Consider the following 19853-nt stretch of genomic DNA (forward strand, 5'->3'; position numbering starts at 1 on the left):
TTGACCCCAGCCGCCTCAGGTCTTTTCTCAAACGCGAGCCCTCCCAACCTCTTTAGCCATCTCCGACTCCAGGCCACTCTCCACCCTCTCAATTGGCTTTATTTTTCCCCATTAAACTTATCGATCCCAAACATTATCTTTTCTCATTTGCTGTGAGCGCCATAGGGGTGGGGCCTGGGCTGTCTGGGTCACTGTTTTGTCTCCAGCCCAGGGCCGGGCAGAGGGTAGATATAAACGAATCTCTCTTGAATGAATGAAAAAATACACTTCCCTTGTCCCAAGCCCCCCCCCCCAACCTGCTCTGCACCCCACTGCCCCAGCCCGTCAGCGATTGTCCCTCATTTGGGTCCTGAAGTGCTCCCTCCCCCTCCTTGGTCCTGGCCCAGAGGATGCTGTTTAGGTTGAAATTCTGAATTGCTCCCTCCTGCTCCCTCCCTCCCCTATATGACGGAGTTTCCCAAAGGCAAAAGGCATTGCTCAATCCTCAGTGAATTTCTCCTTCTGCTTTCCCCTGGAGTCACAGACTGTTATGCCTTTATTGGAAATAACCCTAATTTTTTTTTTTTTTTTTTTTTTTTGGTCATTTTAGGGCTGCACCAGAGGCATATGGAAGTTCCCAGGCTAGGGGTTGAATCGGAGCTGTCGCTGCCAGCCTACACCACAGCCACAGCAACTCGGGATCTTTAACCCACTGAGGGGGCCCAGGGATCGAACCCATGTCCTTATGGATACTAGTCAGGTTCATTACTGCTGAGCCACAGTGGAAATTACCCCAATTTTTTTTTTCTTTTGGCCACACCTGAAGCATGTGGAAGTGTGGATTGAACCCACACCGCAGTAGTAACCCAAGCCACAGCAGTGATGACTCCAGATTCTTAACCTCTAGGCCACCAGAGATGTCCTAAACCCAACCTTTTTGTGTTTATCTTTTGGAGACTTAATTTACTGGTCTCCTCCTCCAGGAAGCCCTCGCTGACTACCAGACTGGGTCAGATGCACTCCTGGCATCTTGGGTTCCCTGCTCCTGGGCTCCCCTGTCTGAGCCCTGCTCACTCTGGGTCACTACTGTCCAGGGACAGATCTATCTCCCCCATTGGAGTGGGAGCCATGAGGGCAGGGCCAGGGTGGCCATCCATCCCCACTGGGTTGCCAGCACCACCCAGCACAGGGCTAGGCACCATTCCACTGAATTGTTAAGGAGTCGTGGTGAAGCACGATGGTTGACTGGTGACATACCAACCTCATGGTGGTCTTCCTATATTCTTCTATTCATATGAATATTAACACAGACTTATTTGCATATAATTTGCATACACCCAGACCAGGAGGGGAGGGAGTGTGGGATCAGATTGGAGGAGCGAGGACTCTGTGCGGTTTGAGGTTCACGGTGCCGGCGGCGGCAGCATCTTCAGCTGCACCTGGTCCCCCTGGGAGGGCGGAGATGCCACCCAGCCGGCTGCCACAGCCCTGGCCATGCTGTTCCTCTTGGAAGTGAGCGGAGTGTCCAGGGTAAGCGAGGCGCTGGCCATCTCCTGGGGCTTGTCACTGGTCAGAAAGCGGAGCAGGTTGTGCAGGGCCTTGGCCACGTCACTGCGGGCCCCCTCATTGACAAGGCAGTAGAGGATGGGGTCGGCCACACAGTTGAGGCTGGTGAAGGCCAGGGAGCTGTGGTATGCCGAGAAGACCCGTTCCTCAAAGCCGCAGTCCCAGGGGTGGCCCAGGTAGACGGCACTGCGAGAGAGCAGGAGCACGTGGTAGGGTGCGAAGCAGACCAGCACGATGGCGATGAGGCTGAGGGCCAGCCTCTTGATCTTGGCCTTCTCCTGGCGCTCGGTGGACACGCTGCCCCGCACGGCCCTCAGGATGCCGCGGTAGGACAGCAGCATGAGGGCCCACGGGAAGAGGAAGCCCACGAAGACCCGGTAGAGGTTCATCCAGGCCACCCAGCCCTCCATGGGGAACTTCTCAAAGCAGAAGGTGTGGTTGTACCGGTCACGGAAGAGCTCATCATGGAACAGGGGCACCGAGTTGGCACCCAGCTCCGTGGCCCAGACCACAGAGCTCACGGCCACAGCCGTCTTGACGCGGCGCAGGCGGGCGAACCGCAGTGGGTGGGCCACGGCCAGGTAGCGGTCCACCGAGATGCAGCACAGGAAGGCGATGCTGATGTAGATGTTGGTGTAAAAGATGAACCCAAAGAGCTTGCAGGAGCCGGGGCCGTGGATCCAGTTGTCGTGGTGCAGGAAGTAGTCGACCCACAGTGGCAGCGTGCAGATGTACAGCAGATCGGCGATGCTCAGGTTCATCAAGTACACCCCCAACTCATTGCGTTGGCGCACCTGGCGGTAGGCGGCCCACAGGGCCAGGCAGTTGGTGGGCAGCCCCACGCCGATGACGAAGATGTAGAGGGAGGGCGGGAAGAGGTGGTCGACGCGGGAGTCCACGTGGCAGCCCTCCCACGTGCCGTTGCCCATCCTGGGCCCTGGGGCTTTCGCGGGGCTTCCCCTGGCCCACGGGGGCTGTGGGGCCGCGGGGGGCGGGAGGCCATCAGGCCCCCTGAGCCCCCTCCTCGGAGGCTCAGGGGAACATGGTGGGAGGCAGTTCACGGGAACGAGGGGAGGTTGACTGTGACATGTGGGCCAGCCTGGGCACAGAAGGAGAGAGCCTGAGAAGGAAAGGTTGGGAGGAAGGATGCGAGGATGACAGGAGCAAGTTTGGGGGATGGCGGGATTAACAAAGAACTATGTCAAGGAGGCGTTTCTAGTCTCTGTCCAAGCATGAATGGGGGAGTAGTGGGGTAACACCGAATTGGCCAGGGGGGAGGGTGTCTATAACGGAGATGAAGGCATCAGTGGGCAGTGGCAGATGAAAGGTATTTGTAGAGGATGTAGAGAGTGAATGTAGCCGGGTGGAAGTAGCGGTGGGGTGGAATGTACCAGAAGACACAGGACACCTAGGGCGTAGTGTTGAGAGACAACAGTCTATACTTAGGGAGTATCGAAAAGCCCGGGCAAGGTGGATGGGGGTGCTGGCATTTCCCGGGACCCCAGGAAGGAATAAGGAAATAAGGTAACCAACGAGGAGATTATGGTAAAAGGAGGTGTCCTGTGAGGGATGGGGGGGCTCGGTCTGGGGAGTGTGGGAAGGGCCTTCAAGAAACAGGAAGGAGGTGAGTAAGGTCTAGATCCGAGAAGAGTTACCCACGCAGGGAATTTAAAGGGGACCAGGGAGGGGCTCCAGCTTGGTCCTGGTGGGAACTGGGCAGTTGAAATGAGGTGGCCCCGCCTCACAGTTCAGCGCTGACTCTGCAGTGCCTGTGGGGAGAGAAGACAGCAGTGAGGGGGAGTCACAGACGCCCCCTTCCCACAGCCCTTCACCATGGCTGCAGTGGGGGCGGCAGAAGATGGGTGCCCGATGATGCCTCATGGAGCCCCAATCTAAGCAACAGATCTCTGAAAACACAGATTTGAGATGTCAGATATGTATTTTTTCCCTAATGGATATTAAAATAAAGACCCAACTCAGATTTTCAAACTTTCTTCCAGAAACCACCTAAAACTGGCCCAAGTGTCATATCATGCTTTAGGCTGAACTAGTCTCGTTCTATCATGTCACAGACAGGGAGACGGGGGCCCAGAGAGGCTGGGTCCCTCCTGTGAAGGATGCACAGCAAGGCAGTGACAGAACCGGGCTAGAACCAGCCTCCCACTCCTAACCCAGGGCACCCTATTCTTGACAATGAGGATGACGGTGGTGAGCATAACACCTAAAGTTTACATAGAAGACTCTGATCTAAGCACTTGTGATTGTTTCTTTTCTTTTTAGGGCCACACCCACTGCATGTGGAAGTTCCTAGGCTAGGCGTTGACTCAGAGCTGTGGCTGCCAGCCTACACCACAGCTCACAGCAACGCCGGATCCTTTACCCACTGAGCGAGGCCAGAGATTGAACCTGAAATCTCATGGCTCCTAGTTGGATTCATATCAGCTGTGCCACAATGGAAACTCCTGTTATTTCCCCCCTTTTTTGACAAACTGAGGTACAGAGCGGTTCTGGGACCTGTCCAGGGTCCTGATGGCAGGAGAGGGGAAATCTCAGCTCTCACCCTCTTTCCCCAGCCTACACGTCAGTTTCCACCCAAGAAGAACTGGACAGAAAAGGGCCCTGGGCTGGGCACAGGGAAGCATAGCTGCAGGGGGTTGGGGCGAAGGGAGGGGAGGAGAAGCTGCTGGATCAAGGGGGAGCCCTGGGGGCAGTGCCAGGAGTTCCTATCCTCAGCAACCCCTCTCTTCATTCTCTTCCCACTCCCCTCCGACTTTCCCAAGTGAGAGTCTTGGGCCTGTCACTCCCTTGGTCCTGTAAGCACAGGGCAAAGGACAAGTCTTGGACCAAGTCCTGGCCCATGGTCAGCCCCAGAGAGGAGAGTGAAGTGATAAATGAGAGGCATCTTCAGAAGCCACTCCATCCAGGGGTTTGCATCAGTTTAGTTTTTAAGGCTATGAAATCACTTGAAAAAACAACCCACCAACCACATCTCATTTGGAAATCCCATCTAAGACGGCAAAAAGGGGAAGCTGGGCTCTAGCTGAACTTAGGTGAGGGGAGGGAGGCTGACTCTGAAAAAATCCCCAAGACACCCTTGGAAAATCACCTGTTGAGTCGATTGAGCAGATGAGGAAACTCAGGCCCAGAGAAGGGAAGGGGTGAGCCCAAAGACACTCAGCTGGTCCATGGGAACCTCCCAGATGCCTGAGCCTCTTCACATGGGCGAGTCCTCTTGGCTCTCCCTACCTCCATGCTAAATCCTGAATCCATGCCTGTCTCTAAAACCCCTGTTGCTGCCCGCTCTGCCCCATCGCTGCTTACCTGGACTCCACAGTAGCCTCCTCATGGCCTTCCCGCTGTCATTCTGGCTTCTCTCAACTCAATTCCCATGTGGCAATCTCTCTAACATGTGAATCAGCTTTCGTTACGTCTGATCGATACCCACTGGACTTGGGGTAAAATTCAAAACCCTTCACCCAGGTGACAAAATGCTGCCTGACCCACCTGGGCAGCCTAGCTGACTGTGTGTGTGTGTGTGTGTGTGTGTGTGTGTGTGTGTGTGTGTGTGCGCGCGCGCGCGCGCGCGTGCTTTCTTGCTTTTTAGGGCCTTAGAACCACACCTGAGGCATATGGAGTTTCCCAGGCTAGGGGTCGAATCAGAGCTACAGCTGCCAGCCTACATCACAGTCACAGCATCGCAGGATCCAAACCACGTCTGTGACTTACACCGCCACTCAAGGCAATGGTGGATCCTTAACCCACTGAGGGAGGCCAGGGATTGAACCCGCAACCTCATGGTTCCTAGTCGGATTCACTTCTGCTGGGCCACAACGGGAACTCCCTAGCTGACTTTCTCGCCCACCTCCTTCCCTTGCCTCAGGCTCAGGGCTAGACCTTGGTTCCAGCTTCCAAACCTTCGTTCTTCCTTCAGATCTTCTTAGGACTCGCTCTCTCACCTCCTTTCCTTCCTCGGGGGAGGCCCTCTGTACCCAGGATCATGCCCACCCACTCCCAGGGCTCTCTCCTCACATCACCTTGTATCTTGTTTGTGTCCGTCTGTCTGTCTAGAATGGACATTCGGGGAGGGCAGGGATTCCGTGTTGACTGCTCTGTCGCCAGCACTCAGGACAGATCCAGCCAGCATACAGCAGGCACTCAATAAATGACTTGGGCCTGAAGGAACTGGCATTGGTCAGCCCCACCTCCAACAAAGGTTGCCTCTCCCCTTGAGGCAGCCTTACCTCGTACTTCAAGTTCAAGTGAATCCCTGCAGGGGGTGATGGGGAGCAGGGAAAGAGGTGGGAAGGGGAGCCGAGAAAAGGGCAGGATCTATCCGCTGCGTAATTGACTTTGAAAGGTCAGGGCTGAGTCCTGCTTAGTAAATCCTACCCCCTGCGGGCTCTCAAGGACAGAAAGGCTGCCCCCCACCCCACCCCCCGGCTCACAGAGACTGGATCCTGTGGAGTTGAGAAGGAGGAGGCTTACTCCTGGTCAGAACAGTGTGATCCAGTCCCTCCCTTGGAATTGAAACCTTCACCCAGAACAAATGACTTGAAACATCTCTCCGCCCTGGGTCTCTCCTTCCTCCTGTAAAACTGAGGAAAATCTCTTCTCACCTCACACATAGGAAAATCCTTGGGAGAGCTTTGTTTGTTTTTTGCTTTTTAGGGCTGCACCCGTGGCATATGGAAATTCCCAGGCTAGTGGTGGAATCAGAGATACAGCTGCCGGCCACAGCCACAGCAACGCAGGATCCCGGCTTCATCTTTGACCTACACTATGGCTCACAGCAACGCTGGATCCTTAACACACTGAGCGAGCCCAGGGATCAAACCCCCATTCTCATGGATCCTAGTCGGGTTCGTTAACCACTGAGCCACGAAGGGAACTCCCTCCTCGGTAGAGGTAATATTATCTACAAATTGTGCAGTTGCTGAACAATCATGGCTACTCCACAGGCTCTGAGGAACTGAGACAAGAACCAGTTCATAATGGGAAGAGGCATCAGGAGCTGGGAGTTTCCTTTGCTCCACCCTCTTAAGAACCCCTGGGTTTCACTGAGGCTGGAGCCAGTACACAAGCTAGAGACTTATTTCCTGCAGCCAGAGGAAATACGCTTCCCATTGCTAATTTCCTTCAAAGGGAACCAGTGGGACACTCACCCTCCCGCTTCCCTTCCCTCCTCCTCAGTCCACCTGCTTCCTGGGGGATGCTGGGCGTGGGGAGGGGCATTCAGCCCCCTCTTCTTGTTTTCTTTTCCTTTTTCTTTTTAGGGCCACATCCAAAGCATATGGAGGTTCCCGACGAGGAGTCGAATTGGAGCTGCAGCCGTTGTCCGTCGCCACAGCCACAACACCATCGGATCCGGATCCGAGCTGCATCTGTGACCTACAGCAGCACTGGATCCTTAACCCATTGAGCAAGGCCAGGGACAGAACCCGCATCTTCGTGGAGACTAGTCAGGTTCTTAACTCGCAGAGTCACAACGGACACTCCTTAGCCTCTTCTTCTCACCCACCTGAGATATGCCCATCCACCAAGCCCCGGAAAGACAGTTTGAGAATGGCAGACTTTTAGAACTGCACAGTGCAAGAGGCCTATGTGCCACAGGCGGGGGTGCCACAGGCGAGGGTGCCAGGCTATTTCTGACCCCTTCCTGGTACAGATGAGGAACCTAAGGCCTGGGGCCACAAGGCAGTTGTCTAAGTCACAGATATGTTGGGATCACGTAGATCTTTCTCTCTTTCGTGTGTATGTGTGTGTGTGTGTGTGTGTGTGTGTGTGTGTGTCTTTTGTCTTTTTTGGGCTGCACTTACAGCACATGGGGGTTCCTAGGCTAGGGGTCAAATCGAAGCTACAGCTGCCAGCCTACACCACAGCCACAGCAACTTGGGATCTGAGCCATGTCTGCGACCTACACCACAGCTCACAGCAATGCCCGATCCTTAACCCACTGAGTGAAGCCAGGAATCGAACCCGCAACCTCTTGGTTCCTAGTCGGATTCCTTTCCGCTGCGCCACAATGGGAACTCGCAGATCTGTCTTTCTTAACTAAAAGGCTTCCCCGTCCCTGAATGTTCCCTCTCCTCACTCCCCGCAGTCCTGTAATTTTTCTCAAGTCGTTCTGGGGTTCTCAGCCCCCTTGGAGGATCTGCTGAAAGAGCCACGGACTCTCACTGCAGAGCAAGTGACCTTCCGGTCCTGCTTGCCCCTCCACCACCTGACTCCCTTGCTCAACTCCCCGGGGCCAAGATCCTCTTGGGTTGGGATCTAAGTTGCCTCTCTTACTCAGGCTTTGTGGAGGGGTCAACCTCTAAATCTCGCAGTGCCCACAGGAAGCTCCCCTACCCCACAGGACCCCCTCTAGGACTCTACTAGTAGGCAGGGAAGAGCGAAGACATGAGTGTGGAGTGATACTAGGGAGACGGGAGGAACTGGTCCGCCCCTGCCACCCCCCAACATTGAGCCTCAGCTGCTCAAGCCAGATAAGTCCTTGGGCCCCACCAGCCACGTCTGTGTCCCAGCGAGGCTGAAGGACTGAGGAAGGGGTTGAGAGGACAAGAGGGAGAGGTGAGGCAGCCCCCCACGTCCCCCTCACCCACCAGCCTTGTCCTAGAAGCCTCCAGGCCACCTCTCTTGCCCCCTGCATCCCTCCTCTAAGGGCTCCTGCTCCCCCCATCAGCCCCAGGGGACCGGCCAGCTCCGGTCTGCTCATTAAGGGACGAAATGTGATCACCGAGCCTCGCTCCCCACCTGGTGCCCTGGCGGCTGGCGGGCGGAAACCGGGGGACAGTACGGCCACCGTGACTGCTCCGCTGGGCCTCAGTTTCCCCATTTCCACATGAAGGGGGTCCCCATCCCCCACATGGCCCAGAACAGGCACCAGGGTCCCCTGACTCTACCGCTCTGAGGTTCTACCTTCCAAGGCTCTGCAGTCCTGGAGTTCTATTGTTAGCCCTGCTCATGGGCTACTGTTCTATTATTATAACATTCTAGAGCTTTACCTTTCTCCCATTCTATTATTATTATTACCATGGTGGCTTTCCATGCCTTTACCCTTCTAAGTTTCCAATATTCCAGGAGGCTCACATTCCAAGATTCTCAAGTTCTATTGTTAGAATGCTCTAGGATTTTTTTTTTAACATTCTATGACTTTTGTAATCTATTAATAAACTCTCAGTGGTTATTACCTTTGCCCAGCAAACACAAATACATCTTTCCCTTCTCTCTCTCTCTGTTTTTGTTTTTTAGGGTTGCACCCTCGGCACATGGAGGTTCCCAGGCTAGGGATCTAATTGGAGCTGTAACCGCCAGCCTACACCAGAGCCACAGCAACGCAGGATCCGAGCCGCATCTGCGACCTACACCACAGCTCATGGCAATGCCGGATCTTTAACCCACTGAGCGAGGCCCAGGAAAGAACCCACAACCTCATGGTTCCTAGTCAGATTCCTTTTCCGCTGCGCCACAAGGGGAACGCCTCTCTTCTCTTTTTTTTACAGAAATGGGAGCATACTTGATAGACAGCAAACCCACTTCCTTTTCCCCTCCCTTACCTAATCTGTATTTTAACATTCCCGAAGCCTGAAGTTCCAAGATTATGCAGAATTCTAGGATGCTAGGATTCCATGGGGGATGGGCTTAGTCACCACATTCATCTGGGCCCTAAATTCTGCCCTCCTGGAGGGGACACTGGGAGCCCAGGCTGCCTCCTTAGCCCTGTCCAGCAGGACTCGCCTCATCCCTCCCCATTCACTCGCTCACACCAGCTGAGTTATTATTTGTCTAGACACAAACCAAATTATAGGCCCTGTCCCGCGGGAGCAGTGGGCTTCATGCGGAGGGTCAGGAGACAGAGCCAGGCGGGAGTTAATCCCCCTACGTCCCCTCCCTTCTTCCCTCCTTCTCTGAAAACTCCACCCCTTCCACCCAAACCAACTCCTGTCTCCTCTCCCGCCATGGTTTTAGAAATATTTTCTCTTCTCTGCTTCTTAAAAAATGCTCCCTCCAGGGTTCCAGCCATCCACACTCACCCTGGCTGCTTCCTTTCTCCCTGTGAAGACCTGCTTCCTTCCCCACAAGGATCTGACTGATCTGACCCAGTGGAGGCAAATGAAGCCAGATTTCTGGATTTGGGCATCAGTGGAACTGGAGTCCCAACCCCAGCCTGAAATTGACCCACTGTGGGGACTTCTGCCCTTGGGCCTCAGTTTCCCCCTCTGTAAAATGGGCGGCTTGGTCTCACTGATTCTGAAAGCACGTTCGAGCTCTTGGCTGTGAACGCAGAAAACTGTCAAAAATTCCAGCGCTAATCTTTTCGGAATGAAGGATTCAAATACCCTAAGGTCCTTTAATTTGAAGGTCTGAGCGCCTCCAGCTCACCCCTCTGACCATTCTCACATACGTGGGTCCTGCAAAGACTTCACATTCAAAACTTGTTGGATCTATGATTCCCAGAGTTTGGGAGCCACCTCCCCCATCAATCTCTCTCATTTGCTCCTACTGGTACCGCCCCTAGAAAGGAAAAGCTTCCCATCCTAACCCCAAACCTGAGGTCAAGCTCATCTACAGAGACAGAGTTGGAGGGGGCCCTTGGTGACCTCAGGAGTGGAGCTGGTGGTGGACCCTGCAGGGGGTGATGGGGGTGTTGGTGGCCCCATCACCACCATCAGTGCCCTTAGGAAAATCCCCGCACATCCAGCCTGAACACAGCACACATCCCACAACACATGCCTCACAGAAATTCCAGAGCTGCCCTTCAGCTTGGTTGGTGTAGGGGGTGTCCAGTTCAAAACGGGGAGGGGGGTGAAGCTGAGGCAGGAAGGAGTTAACAACGGGTGACCCAGCCAAATCCTGGAAGGGAGGAAGTGGGGGAGGAAGTTCACCCCCCAGCCAAGAATTCCTGAAACTGGAGGGTGGGGTGGGTGTGATCTCAAGAGCAGTGGGATGACCCTGTTGAGGGGAGTCGGGGTCACAGGGTCCACCCGCCTCAGGTGACAACCCTACTGCCCCCTACCCCACTCCCGAGCAGCTCCTCAGCCCAGGGGAAAGCGCTGGGATTCGCCAGGATCTAGAAGGAGACCACGACGGGGTGAAATTGCCAGAACCGGGTCTAAGATGCAGAAAGACAGAGACAGAGATATACGGAGAGAGACAGAGAGACAGGAAGGGAGAGGGCAGAGATGCCCAGAGACGGGGAGACGTGGAGATGGAAGCTGAGAGTTCCGTAGAGACTGAGAATTCATCAAGAGGCAGCGGTAGAGGCAAAGAGACACACAGAGAGAGCCAGAGAGAGAGAGGGATGGCGAGGCAGAGATCGAGAAATCCACACAGAGACGTCCAGAGATGGAGAAGGAGAGACACGCCCAAGAGGGTGAAGGACCTCCGATGCCGAGAGACCTCAGAGCCAGACGGAGACCTGGAGACAGACCCAGAGCCGGAGTCGGCGGCGGAGACGCGGGGAGAGCCGGCCCCAGAGAGGGGCGGGGACCGCGACGGCGCGGGAGACCGAGGCAGCGCACGCGGCAGCGCAAAGCCCCCGAGCGGCGCTGCCGGAGCGGCCCCGCGGCGGCCGCAGGACCGGCGCCTACCTGCGCGTGGCGGCTGGACGGGGCGGGTGGCGCCTCTCTCGGCGGCTCGGGCATCTGGGCTCCACGGCGGCGCCGGGACCTGGCAGCGACTCCTCCCGGCCCCCGGGCCCGAGCGGCCGGCCGAGGCCCCGCCCCCCGGCCGGGCCCGCCCCCATTAACCCCTCCTTCGTCGCGCCCCTTCGCCCCGCTAAAGGCTTCCAGCCCTGGGGAAACTTCACCTGCCGTGGGGCACCCCCATCCCACTCCTTCAAGGTCCCCAGGCTGGAGGCCCCGCCTCCTTAGCCGCTTTGCTTACTCTCCCTCCAACCTGACACCCCAGCCTGATCAAGCCCGCAGCCGCGGGAGGAAGGCGCCTCCCGCATGGAGTCTCCTGGAGCTGAACGTGTTCCTCCCTACAGAGACCCCAGGCCCAGGTCATTCACCTTCCGGTCCTTGCATCCCCGCCTCCTCCATGAAGGGGAGTCGGAAGGGGTCTGTTAGTTCCCGGAGCCCACGGAAGGAATCCTGGGGCGGGCAGCTCCAGCCCTGCCTGGTGGCCAGACTTAGGCTGGTGACCTCTCCGTGCTTCAGTTTCCTCTTCGGACAATGGGGTCCCTCTGAGTCCCTTTGTCGGGAGGATGTCAGACAATCAAGTCTGCAAAACATGATGGCCCCAGGCTTCCCTTCCTCCCTGCTTTGTTGGCTTGTCAGCACCTAACATTCTATGTCTGTCTGTCTTTCTTCCTCCCTTCTTCCTCTCTTTCTCCTTTTCTTTCTCTCTTTTCCTTCCTTCCATAAGCCAGCCTGTGATACATGGAAATTCCTGGGCCAGGGATTGAGTCCTAGCTGCAGCTGTGACGTGAGCCGCAGCTGTGGCAACTTGGGATCCTTTTAACCCACTACACCCGAGGGGTTTCAACCCACACCTCCACAGGCACCAGAGCCGCTGCAGTCACATTCTTTTCTTTTTTTCTTTCTTTTTCTTTTTCTTTTTTTGGTCTTTCTGTCTTTTCTAGGGCCACACCCATGGGATATGGAGGTTCCCAAGCTAGGGGTCTAATTAGAGCTGTAGCCACCAGAGCCACAGCAACTGGGGATCCGAGCTGCATCTTCGATCTACATCACAGCTCACGGCAGTGCCAGATCCTTAACCGACTGAGCGAGGCCAGGGATCAAACCTGCAACCTCATGGTTCCTAGTTGGATTCATTAACCACTGAGCCAGGGCGGGAACTCCCCTTTTTTGTCTTGTTGTCTTTTTGTCTTTTAGGGCTGCACCTGTGGCATATGGCATAGGGGGCCAATCTGAACTGTAGCTGCTTCTGGCCTATGCCAGAGCCATAGCAATGAGAGATTCAAGCCGCCTCTGCAACCTACACCACAGCTCATGGCAATGCCGGATCCTGAACCCACTGAGCAAGGCCAGGGATCGAACCCATGTCCTCATGGATATTAGTTGGATTTGCTAACCGCTGAGCCACGACGGGAACTCCTGCAGTAACATTCCTAACCCACTGTGCAGGGTGGGGACTAGATGTATTTCACTTTTTTTTTTTTTCCTAATGATCTGCCTCCCCACAAGGAGGAGTGTCATTTTTGTGTGTCGTTAGCATACCATTGTGTGTCTGTTGTCTAGAAAAGTGCCAGACGCATGATAGGTGTACAGTACCTGTTGTTGTCCAGGAGGGAGTGCAGGCATGGTGAGTGCTCCGAAAATATTTCCTGATGTTTCTTATCATTTCCTTCATACACTGGTCGTGAGAATTCATGCTGGGGCAAAGCACTTTGCACAGACCTGGGATGAAGCGCTCCAACATGACAGCAATTAGTCTTGCAAATTCTTCTTTTTGTTTATTTGATTTATTTATTTATTTATTTATTGTTTATTTATTTTAAAAATAAAAATGAAAAATGCCTGGATCTTAAGGGAGCAGTACATCGAGTTGTGGCACACAGATACGCCCATGTGACTAAGCACCCAAATCAAGACATAAACATTCAGACAACAGTGGGGGGTTTGCCCATTTCAAGGCCACCCTCACACTCCTACTTCGCTCCCAGAGGCAACAACTCCCTGGGTTTTTTTGGGGTTTTTTTTGGTTGGTTTGTTTGGGTTTTTTTTCTTTGCTTTTTTAGGGCCACTCCTGAGGCATATGGAGGTTCCCAGGCTAGGAGTTAAATCAGAGCTGCAGCTGCCAGCCACAGCCACAGCCACAGCAACTCAGGATCTGAGCCCCATCTGCGACCTACACCACAGCTCACGGTAACACCGGATCCTTAACCCACTGAAGGGCCAGGGATTGAACCCGCGTCCTCATGGATACTAGTCAGATTTATTACCACTGAGCCACAATGGAAAGGCCTGCTTAAAAAAAAAAAAGAAAAAGAAAAAGACAATGACGACAACAACAACAAAAACCTGGAAATTTAGTGTTTCCAGTTACTAGAAATTTATTTCTAGAACTTCATAGAAATGAAGTGAGTTCTGTTTTAAGGTAGCTATTACAATCATTGGCTGTGTGGTCTTGGACATGTGACTTCACCTCTCTGAACGATATTTCCCCCTTGTTCTCAGGGCTTTTGAGGGAAACAGAAAGAGAGTTAATTAAGGACCCAAGTGACCTGCAAGCACACAGAATAAAAGCTTTTCCTTCTCTCCTCCCTCAAGGGGACAAACAAAAACACTCCCCTGCCATCTTCATGAAGGCTTTAGCCCCTCCCCACAAATAACCCCATATAAATCTTATCAGCTTCAAGATAAGCTCTCCTGTCAGCCCCCTGGCCATCCCAGACTCCTCCTAAAGAGCAATTCTGGGGCCCACCGGTGGGTGAGTGTTCTCTTCTCTCCTGGGCTCACCCTAAGTTTATAATGGGATTCACTCAGGGTCCTGGCAGGAAACAGGTAGCTATTCAAAGTGTTTAAATGGGGGAGTTCCCTTGTGGATCAGCGGGTTAAGGACCTGGCCTTGTCATTGCCGTGTTGCAGGTTTGACCCCTGGCCCAGGAAGTTCCACATTAAAAAAAAAAAAAAAAAAAAAAAAAAGGAGTTCAGCAGTTAACGAACCCAACTAGTATCCATGAGGACTCAGGTTCAATCCCTGGCCTCAATCACTGTGTTAAGGATCTGGCGTTGCTGTGAGCTGTGGTGTAGGTCGCAGATGTGGCTCAGATCCCCCACTGCTGTGGCTGTGGGGTAGGCTGGCAGCTGCAGCTGATTTGACCCCTAGCCTGGGAACCTCCATATGCCCTGAAAAAAAAAAAAAAAAAAGTGAGAGAATTTATAAAGGGAAGGTTTAGCAGGGTGGGCAGGGTAAAAAAACCCACAAAATGTGGGGCAGCGCCAGAGAACCAGCAGGAACCAGAGCCAAGCCATTACCACCCTTGAAGCAGAAAGCTGAAGTTTGGAAAGGTGCCCATAACAGCTGCAGCTCTAGGTAGAGGAACAGAGCCATTGCCAGAACCGCAGGGATGCAGGGAGGCGCCCGGAAAATAAATACTCCAACCTCTCTCCCCCACCTACCCTCAGATTTCCTGTCAGTGCCTGTAACAAGGGGAGCCCAATCAGAAGGCGGAGGGCAAGGATCTCCCCTGGACGGAGTCCACACAGGGCAGCCTCCCAGCGCCCGGGGCAGGGGGAGAAAGGCTGAGGCTGACCCTGGGGTCCACCTGGAGAATCACCAGCGCTCTTCTCCCAGAACTTTCTAGGCCGATGTTTCCATGCAGGTCTGAGGCTGGACACAAGGGGGCGACAGAGCACCAAGACGCCCAATGAAAGGGACGCTCCCACGGCGCTGGACCACTTACTTCCGCAGAAGCTGGGCGTAGGGAGGGGTCCAAAGCTGGAGGATGGTAAAGGAGACTTTGATCCCTTAGATCTGAAAGCTGGGGGGCTGGAGGAGCGATATGACTGGGGGGCCGTGTCTGCTGAAGAGGAGTTTCGCAGGTGGAAATGTCCAGTTGGTTCATTGATAAACAGCAAATGTATTTGTTAAGCATTAACTGCCTGCCAGACCCAGACACTCTGCGGGGCCCTGGGAATACGGTCTTCTTGATACAGTCTTTTTGTTTGGTTTGGTTTTTGGTTTTCTTTTGAATTTTATTACATTGATTGTTGTTCAACGATCATCACAATCCATCCCTGGGAATACAGTCGTAAAACGCCAAAATCCTTGTCCTCATCAGCAATGGATTAGTAAATGATTGATTTCTGGTGATCTTTTTTTTTTTTTTCTTTTTTTTTTTTTTGCTATTTCTTGGGCCGCTCCCGTGGCATATGGAGGTTCCCAGGCTAGGGGTCTAATCGGAGCTGTAGCTGCCAGCCTAACCGCCAAAGCAACACAGGATCTGAGCCGCGTCTGCAACCCACACCACAGCTCAGGGCAATGCCGGATCGTTAACCCACTGAGTGAGGCCAGGGATCGAACCCGCAACCTCATGGTTCCTAGTCGGATTTGTTCACCACTGCGCCACGACAGGAACTCCAATTTCTGGTGACCTTAATTGAGGTCTTTGGCTAGAAAGGTGGTTGGAATGGAACCCTTGGACATTATTGAATAGCCTTCCCTTCCTGGAATCTCATGTTTGGCTTTGGGGCTGTCTTTTTTTTTTTTTTTTTTGAGCTCCCAGGCCAGCCAGATCTGAGTCACAGTTGAGACCTAAGCCACAGGTGCAGCAACGCTGGATCCTTAACCCACTGTGCCAGACCGGGGATGGAACCCACATCCCAGGGCTTCCAAGATGCCAGCAATCCCGTTGTGCCACAGCGGGAACTCCTGGGGGCTGTCATTTCTGAAGGGTATTGACTTTTGGAGAGTTACAGCTTAGGCAGCTGTTCCTGGAGGCTCACAGACAATCCCCCTTGCTGGCCAAAGAGGGATTTGCAGGTTCCTCCTGCAGTCATTTTTCCTTCGCTGAGGAAGAGATGAGCTTGATACATTGTCACTCTGAATCTACAAGACTCTGAGCCTTCCATCCCAAGAGGTTGTCTGTACAGTTGAGGTGAGGAAAGGAACCACACGTGTGTAATTTTCTACAAAATGTGTATGTGTTGTTCTGTCCAGAAAAATCCTATATATTTGTTACCTCGTTATATTTCTAGCAGTGCAGAGGTTCTCACGGTGTGGTTCTTGGAGCATCTGGGAACTCTTTGGACAGGCAAATTCTTGGGCCACATCCAGACTGACTGAATGAAAAACCCTGGGTGCAGAATTAGGAGGGGCCGCATTTTCATTATCACAAGCCCTGTGATCAGTTCTACTGTTGCTCCTCCAAGGGTGAGACCTACTGAACCAGAGAAGAGAGGAAAAACAAAATTGACCTGACTGGGCCTGACTGGGCCATGCTGGGTGTTCTGGTGAGGGTGTGTTCTTGGATGAGATGAACATTTATGTTGGTAAACGGAGGAAAGCAGATGGCCTTCCCCAGTGTGGGTGGGCCTCACCCAATCAGGTGAGGGCCTGAATGGAACAAAAAAGACTGACCTCAGCAAGCGGGGCTACCTTCTGCCTGACTGCCTTTGGACTGGGACTTCGGCTTTTTCCTGCCTTCCAGACTCAAACTGAAACATCGGTTCTTTCTGGGTCTTGAGCCTGCCGGCCTTCAGGCTGAAACCACACCTCTGCTACTCCTGGGTCCCCAGCTGGCCAATTCATCCGCCAGATCTTGGGACTTGTCACTTTCCACTACTGCGTGAGCCAATTCCTTATAATATGTACATTCTCCTGGTTCTGTTTCTCTAGTGTTTTCTTGGCTTAGACAACACTTTAAAAAAAAAAAAAAAAAAAAAACCAAAAAACTGGAGCTCCCACCCACCCCCCAAAATCTGGAGTTCCCTTGTGGCACAGTGGATTAAGGATCTGGTGTTATCACTGCTGTAGCTCAGGTTGCAACTGTGGGTTCAGTCCCTGGCCCCTGAACTTCTGCATGCTGCAGGTGTGCCCAAAAAAACCAAACTGAGGAGTTCCTGTCGTGGTGCGGTGGTTAACGAATCCGACTAGAAACCATGAGGTTGCGGGTTCGGTCCCTGCCCTTCCTCAGTGGGTTAACGATCCAGCGCTGCCATGAGCTGTGGTGTAGGTTGCAGACGCGGCTCGGATCCCGCGTTGCTGTGGCTCTGGTGTAGGCCAGTGGCTACAGCTCCGATTGGACCCCTAGCCTGGGAACCTCCATATGCAGTGGGTGCGGCCCACGAAATAGCAAAAAGACAAAAAAAAAAAAAAAAAAACCCAAACTGAAACTGAACTAGACGTTATCAAGCAGGACATCCTATCACTAATTTAAGGTCTTGTTAGAGTACAGTTCCATACCTGACGGATGATGAGCCCAGAGGGCAGAACTCATTGCTCTTATTAGGACTTGTTATCTAGCTAAAGACCGGAGAGCCACCAGGGAGCTCACCACTGCCGGGTATGTTCCCAAGAGAAATGAAAACATATGTCCAAGTGGAAATGTGTTTCTGAAGGTTTATCGCAGCATTATTCAAAATAGCAAAAGGTGGACACAACCCAAATTTCCATTAAGGGGGGAATGGCTAACACCAAACCGTGAGCGGTAACAAAATGGTTGTTTTGGAATGGTTTGTTCTGAAGCAACAGATAATGGGGACAGGGATCTTCGAAGTCCCTTGCCTTCCAGGGTGTCACCCATAGTGACGTAAATATGCGGAGGTCACCGGTAACCTCCATCTCCTGCTCACATGTTTCCCTCTCCCCGTTCCTTTGGGAGAACACCCCTGCTCATTCTGCAAGGTTTAGGTGGGGCTGTCAGTCCCAGGGAAGGTAGACGAAGGCCTTCCTAACCGTAAAGATGGGCCTGGCCAATCGGATGATCCCATTCCCTGAGCCATGCCAGTTGGCTCAAGGGTGGCCGCATGATCCGAGATGAGCCCATCAGATTTCTCCTGGAGACACTTGCGAGCTGGAAGACTTCTTGCTTTGATGTTGCCCTGTGGCCGGGTAGACTACCTGCTGCCACAGTGTGTTCTCAGCAGTGTAAGAATAATCAGCTAACATTTATAGAGCCCTGTCCTAAGCCTCTGCTGTATTTTAAGTAATTTCTTTTTCACAGTATCCCCATGGGGCAGGTGCTATTATTAACTTCTATTTTATACATTGGGAAACTGAGGCGCTTAGAGGCTAAAAAACCCGTTCAAAGGGAGAAGACAGATCCAAGAGTTCAGACTCTATGATCCATCTTTTTTCTTTTTTTTTTTTTTCCCGCTTCATCTGTGGCGTGTGGAAGTTCCTGGGCTTGGGATTGAACCCAAGCTCAGTTGTGGCCTGTGCCATAGCTGCAGCAACCCAGGATCCTTAACCTGCTGTGCCACAAGGGAACTTTCAATTCCATCTATTTCGAAACAAAGGTGGGCATACTGTGGGCCAAATCCTATCTGCCACCTGTCTTTATAAGGCTCATGAGCTAAGACAGGTTTCATATTTTTGGGTTTCATTTTTGTTTTGGGGTGTTTTGGTTTTCACTTTGTTTTTTGCTTTTTAGAGCCACCTTGTGGAAGTTCCCAGGCTAGGGGTTGAATCAGAGCTGTAGCCGCCAGCCTATGCCACAGCCTCAGCAATGTGGGATCCAAGCCACGCCTGGGACCTAGACCACAGCTCAAGGCAATGCTGGATCCTTAACCCATTGAGCAAAGCCAGGGATCAAACCCAAACCTCATGGATACTAGCCGGATCCTTAACCCGCTGAGCCACCATAGGAACTCCTATTTCCCTTTTTTTTTTCTTTTTGGCAGCACCCATGGCATGTGGAAGTTCTTGGGCCAGTAACCTGTGCTGCTGCAGTGATGCCAGATCCTTAACCTGCTGAGCCACAAGAGAACTCCAGTTTTCACATTTTAAAATGATTCCAAAGAAATCAAAACAATAATATTTCATGACATGCAAAAAATGTTGAGAAATTAAAGTTTCAGTATCCTTAAATAGTTTTATTTGAACAAAGCCAGGCTCATTCATGCATGCATTGTCTCTGGTCGCTTTCACACGACAATGCCGGAGTTCGTTGGGACAGAGACTGGATGGCTCATAAAATCTGAAATATTTACTCTCTGGCCCTTTCTGGGAAGTTTGCCAACCTTTGATTTAAAATACAAAAATGAAGTTCCCGTCATGGTGCAGCGGAAACGAATCCGACTAGGAACCATGAGGTTTTGGGTTCGGTCCCTGCCCTTGTTCAGTGGGTTAACGATCCGGCGTTGCCGTGAGCTGTGGTGTAGGTTGCAGACGCGGCTCGGATCCAGCATTGCTGTGGCTCTGGCGTAGGCCAGTGGCTACAGCTCCGATTGGACCCCTAGCCTGGGAACCTCCATATGCCACAGGAGCGGCCCAAGAAATGGCAAAAAGACAAAAAAAAAAAAAAAAAAAAAAAAGAGGAGTTTTGGATTTCCTTTTGTGGCTCAGCAGTAACAAACCCGACTGGTAACCATGAGGTTGCAGGTTCAATCCCTGGCTCCGCTCAGTGGGTTAAGGATCTGGTGTTGCCGTGAGCTGTGGTGTAGGTTGCAGACGCGGCTCGGATCCCACGTTGCTGTGACTGTGGTGTAGGCCAGCAGCTGCAGCTCCGATTCGACCCTTAGCCTGGGAACTTACAAATGCCCATGGGTGCTACTCTAAAAAGACAAAAACAAAAAACAAAACATGTAATACATGCACACACACACACACACACACACTCACTAAACATACACTTAGAGACCCACTCAATCTAGACACACTGTGGACACAGACCTGGA

General features: G+C 52.8%; 1 protein-coding gene across 1 annotated transcript; it reads right to left on the bottom strand.

The window, feature by feature from the left end:
* Positions 1-1220: 1220 nt before the first annotated feature.
* On the bottom strand, positions 1221-11222 carry GPR4 (G protein-coupled receptor 4). Its single transcript, NM_001123118.2, is given in 2 exon segments — positions 1221-3314; positions 11136-11222. A coding segment is annotated over 1 exon segment (1092 nt). The 5' UTR covers positions 2475-3314; positions 11136-11222; the 3' UTR covers positions 1221-1382.
* Between the last annotated feature and the right edge of the window lie 8631 nt (positions 11223-19853).

Source organism: Sus scrofa, chromosome 6 (genome assembly GCF_054392235.1).
Source record: "Sus scrofa isolate SSC_HxYL_T2T_F1_AM1 chromosome 6, Sscrofa_HxYL_maternal_Yorkshire_Landrace_v2.0, whole genome shotgun sequence".
Lineage (NCBI taxonomy): Eukaryota > Metazoa > Chordata > Mammalia > Artiodactyla > Suidae > Sus > Sus scrofa.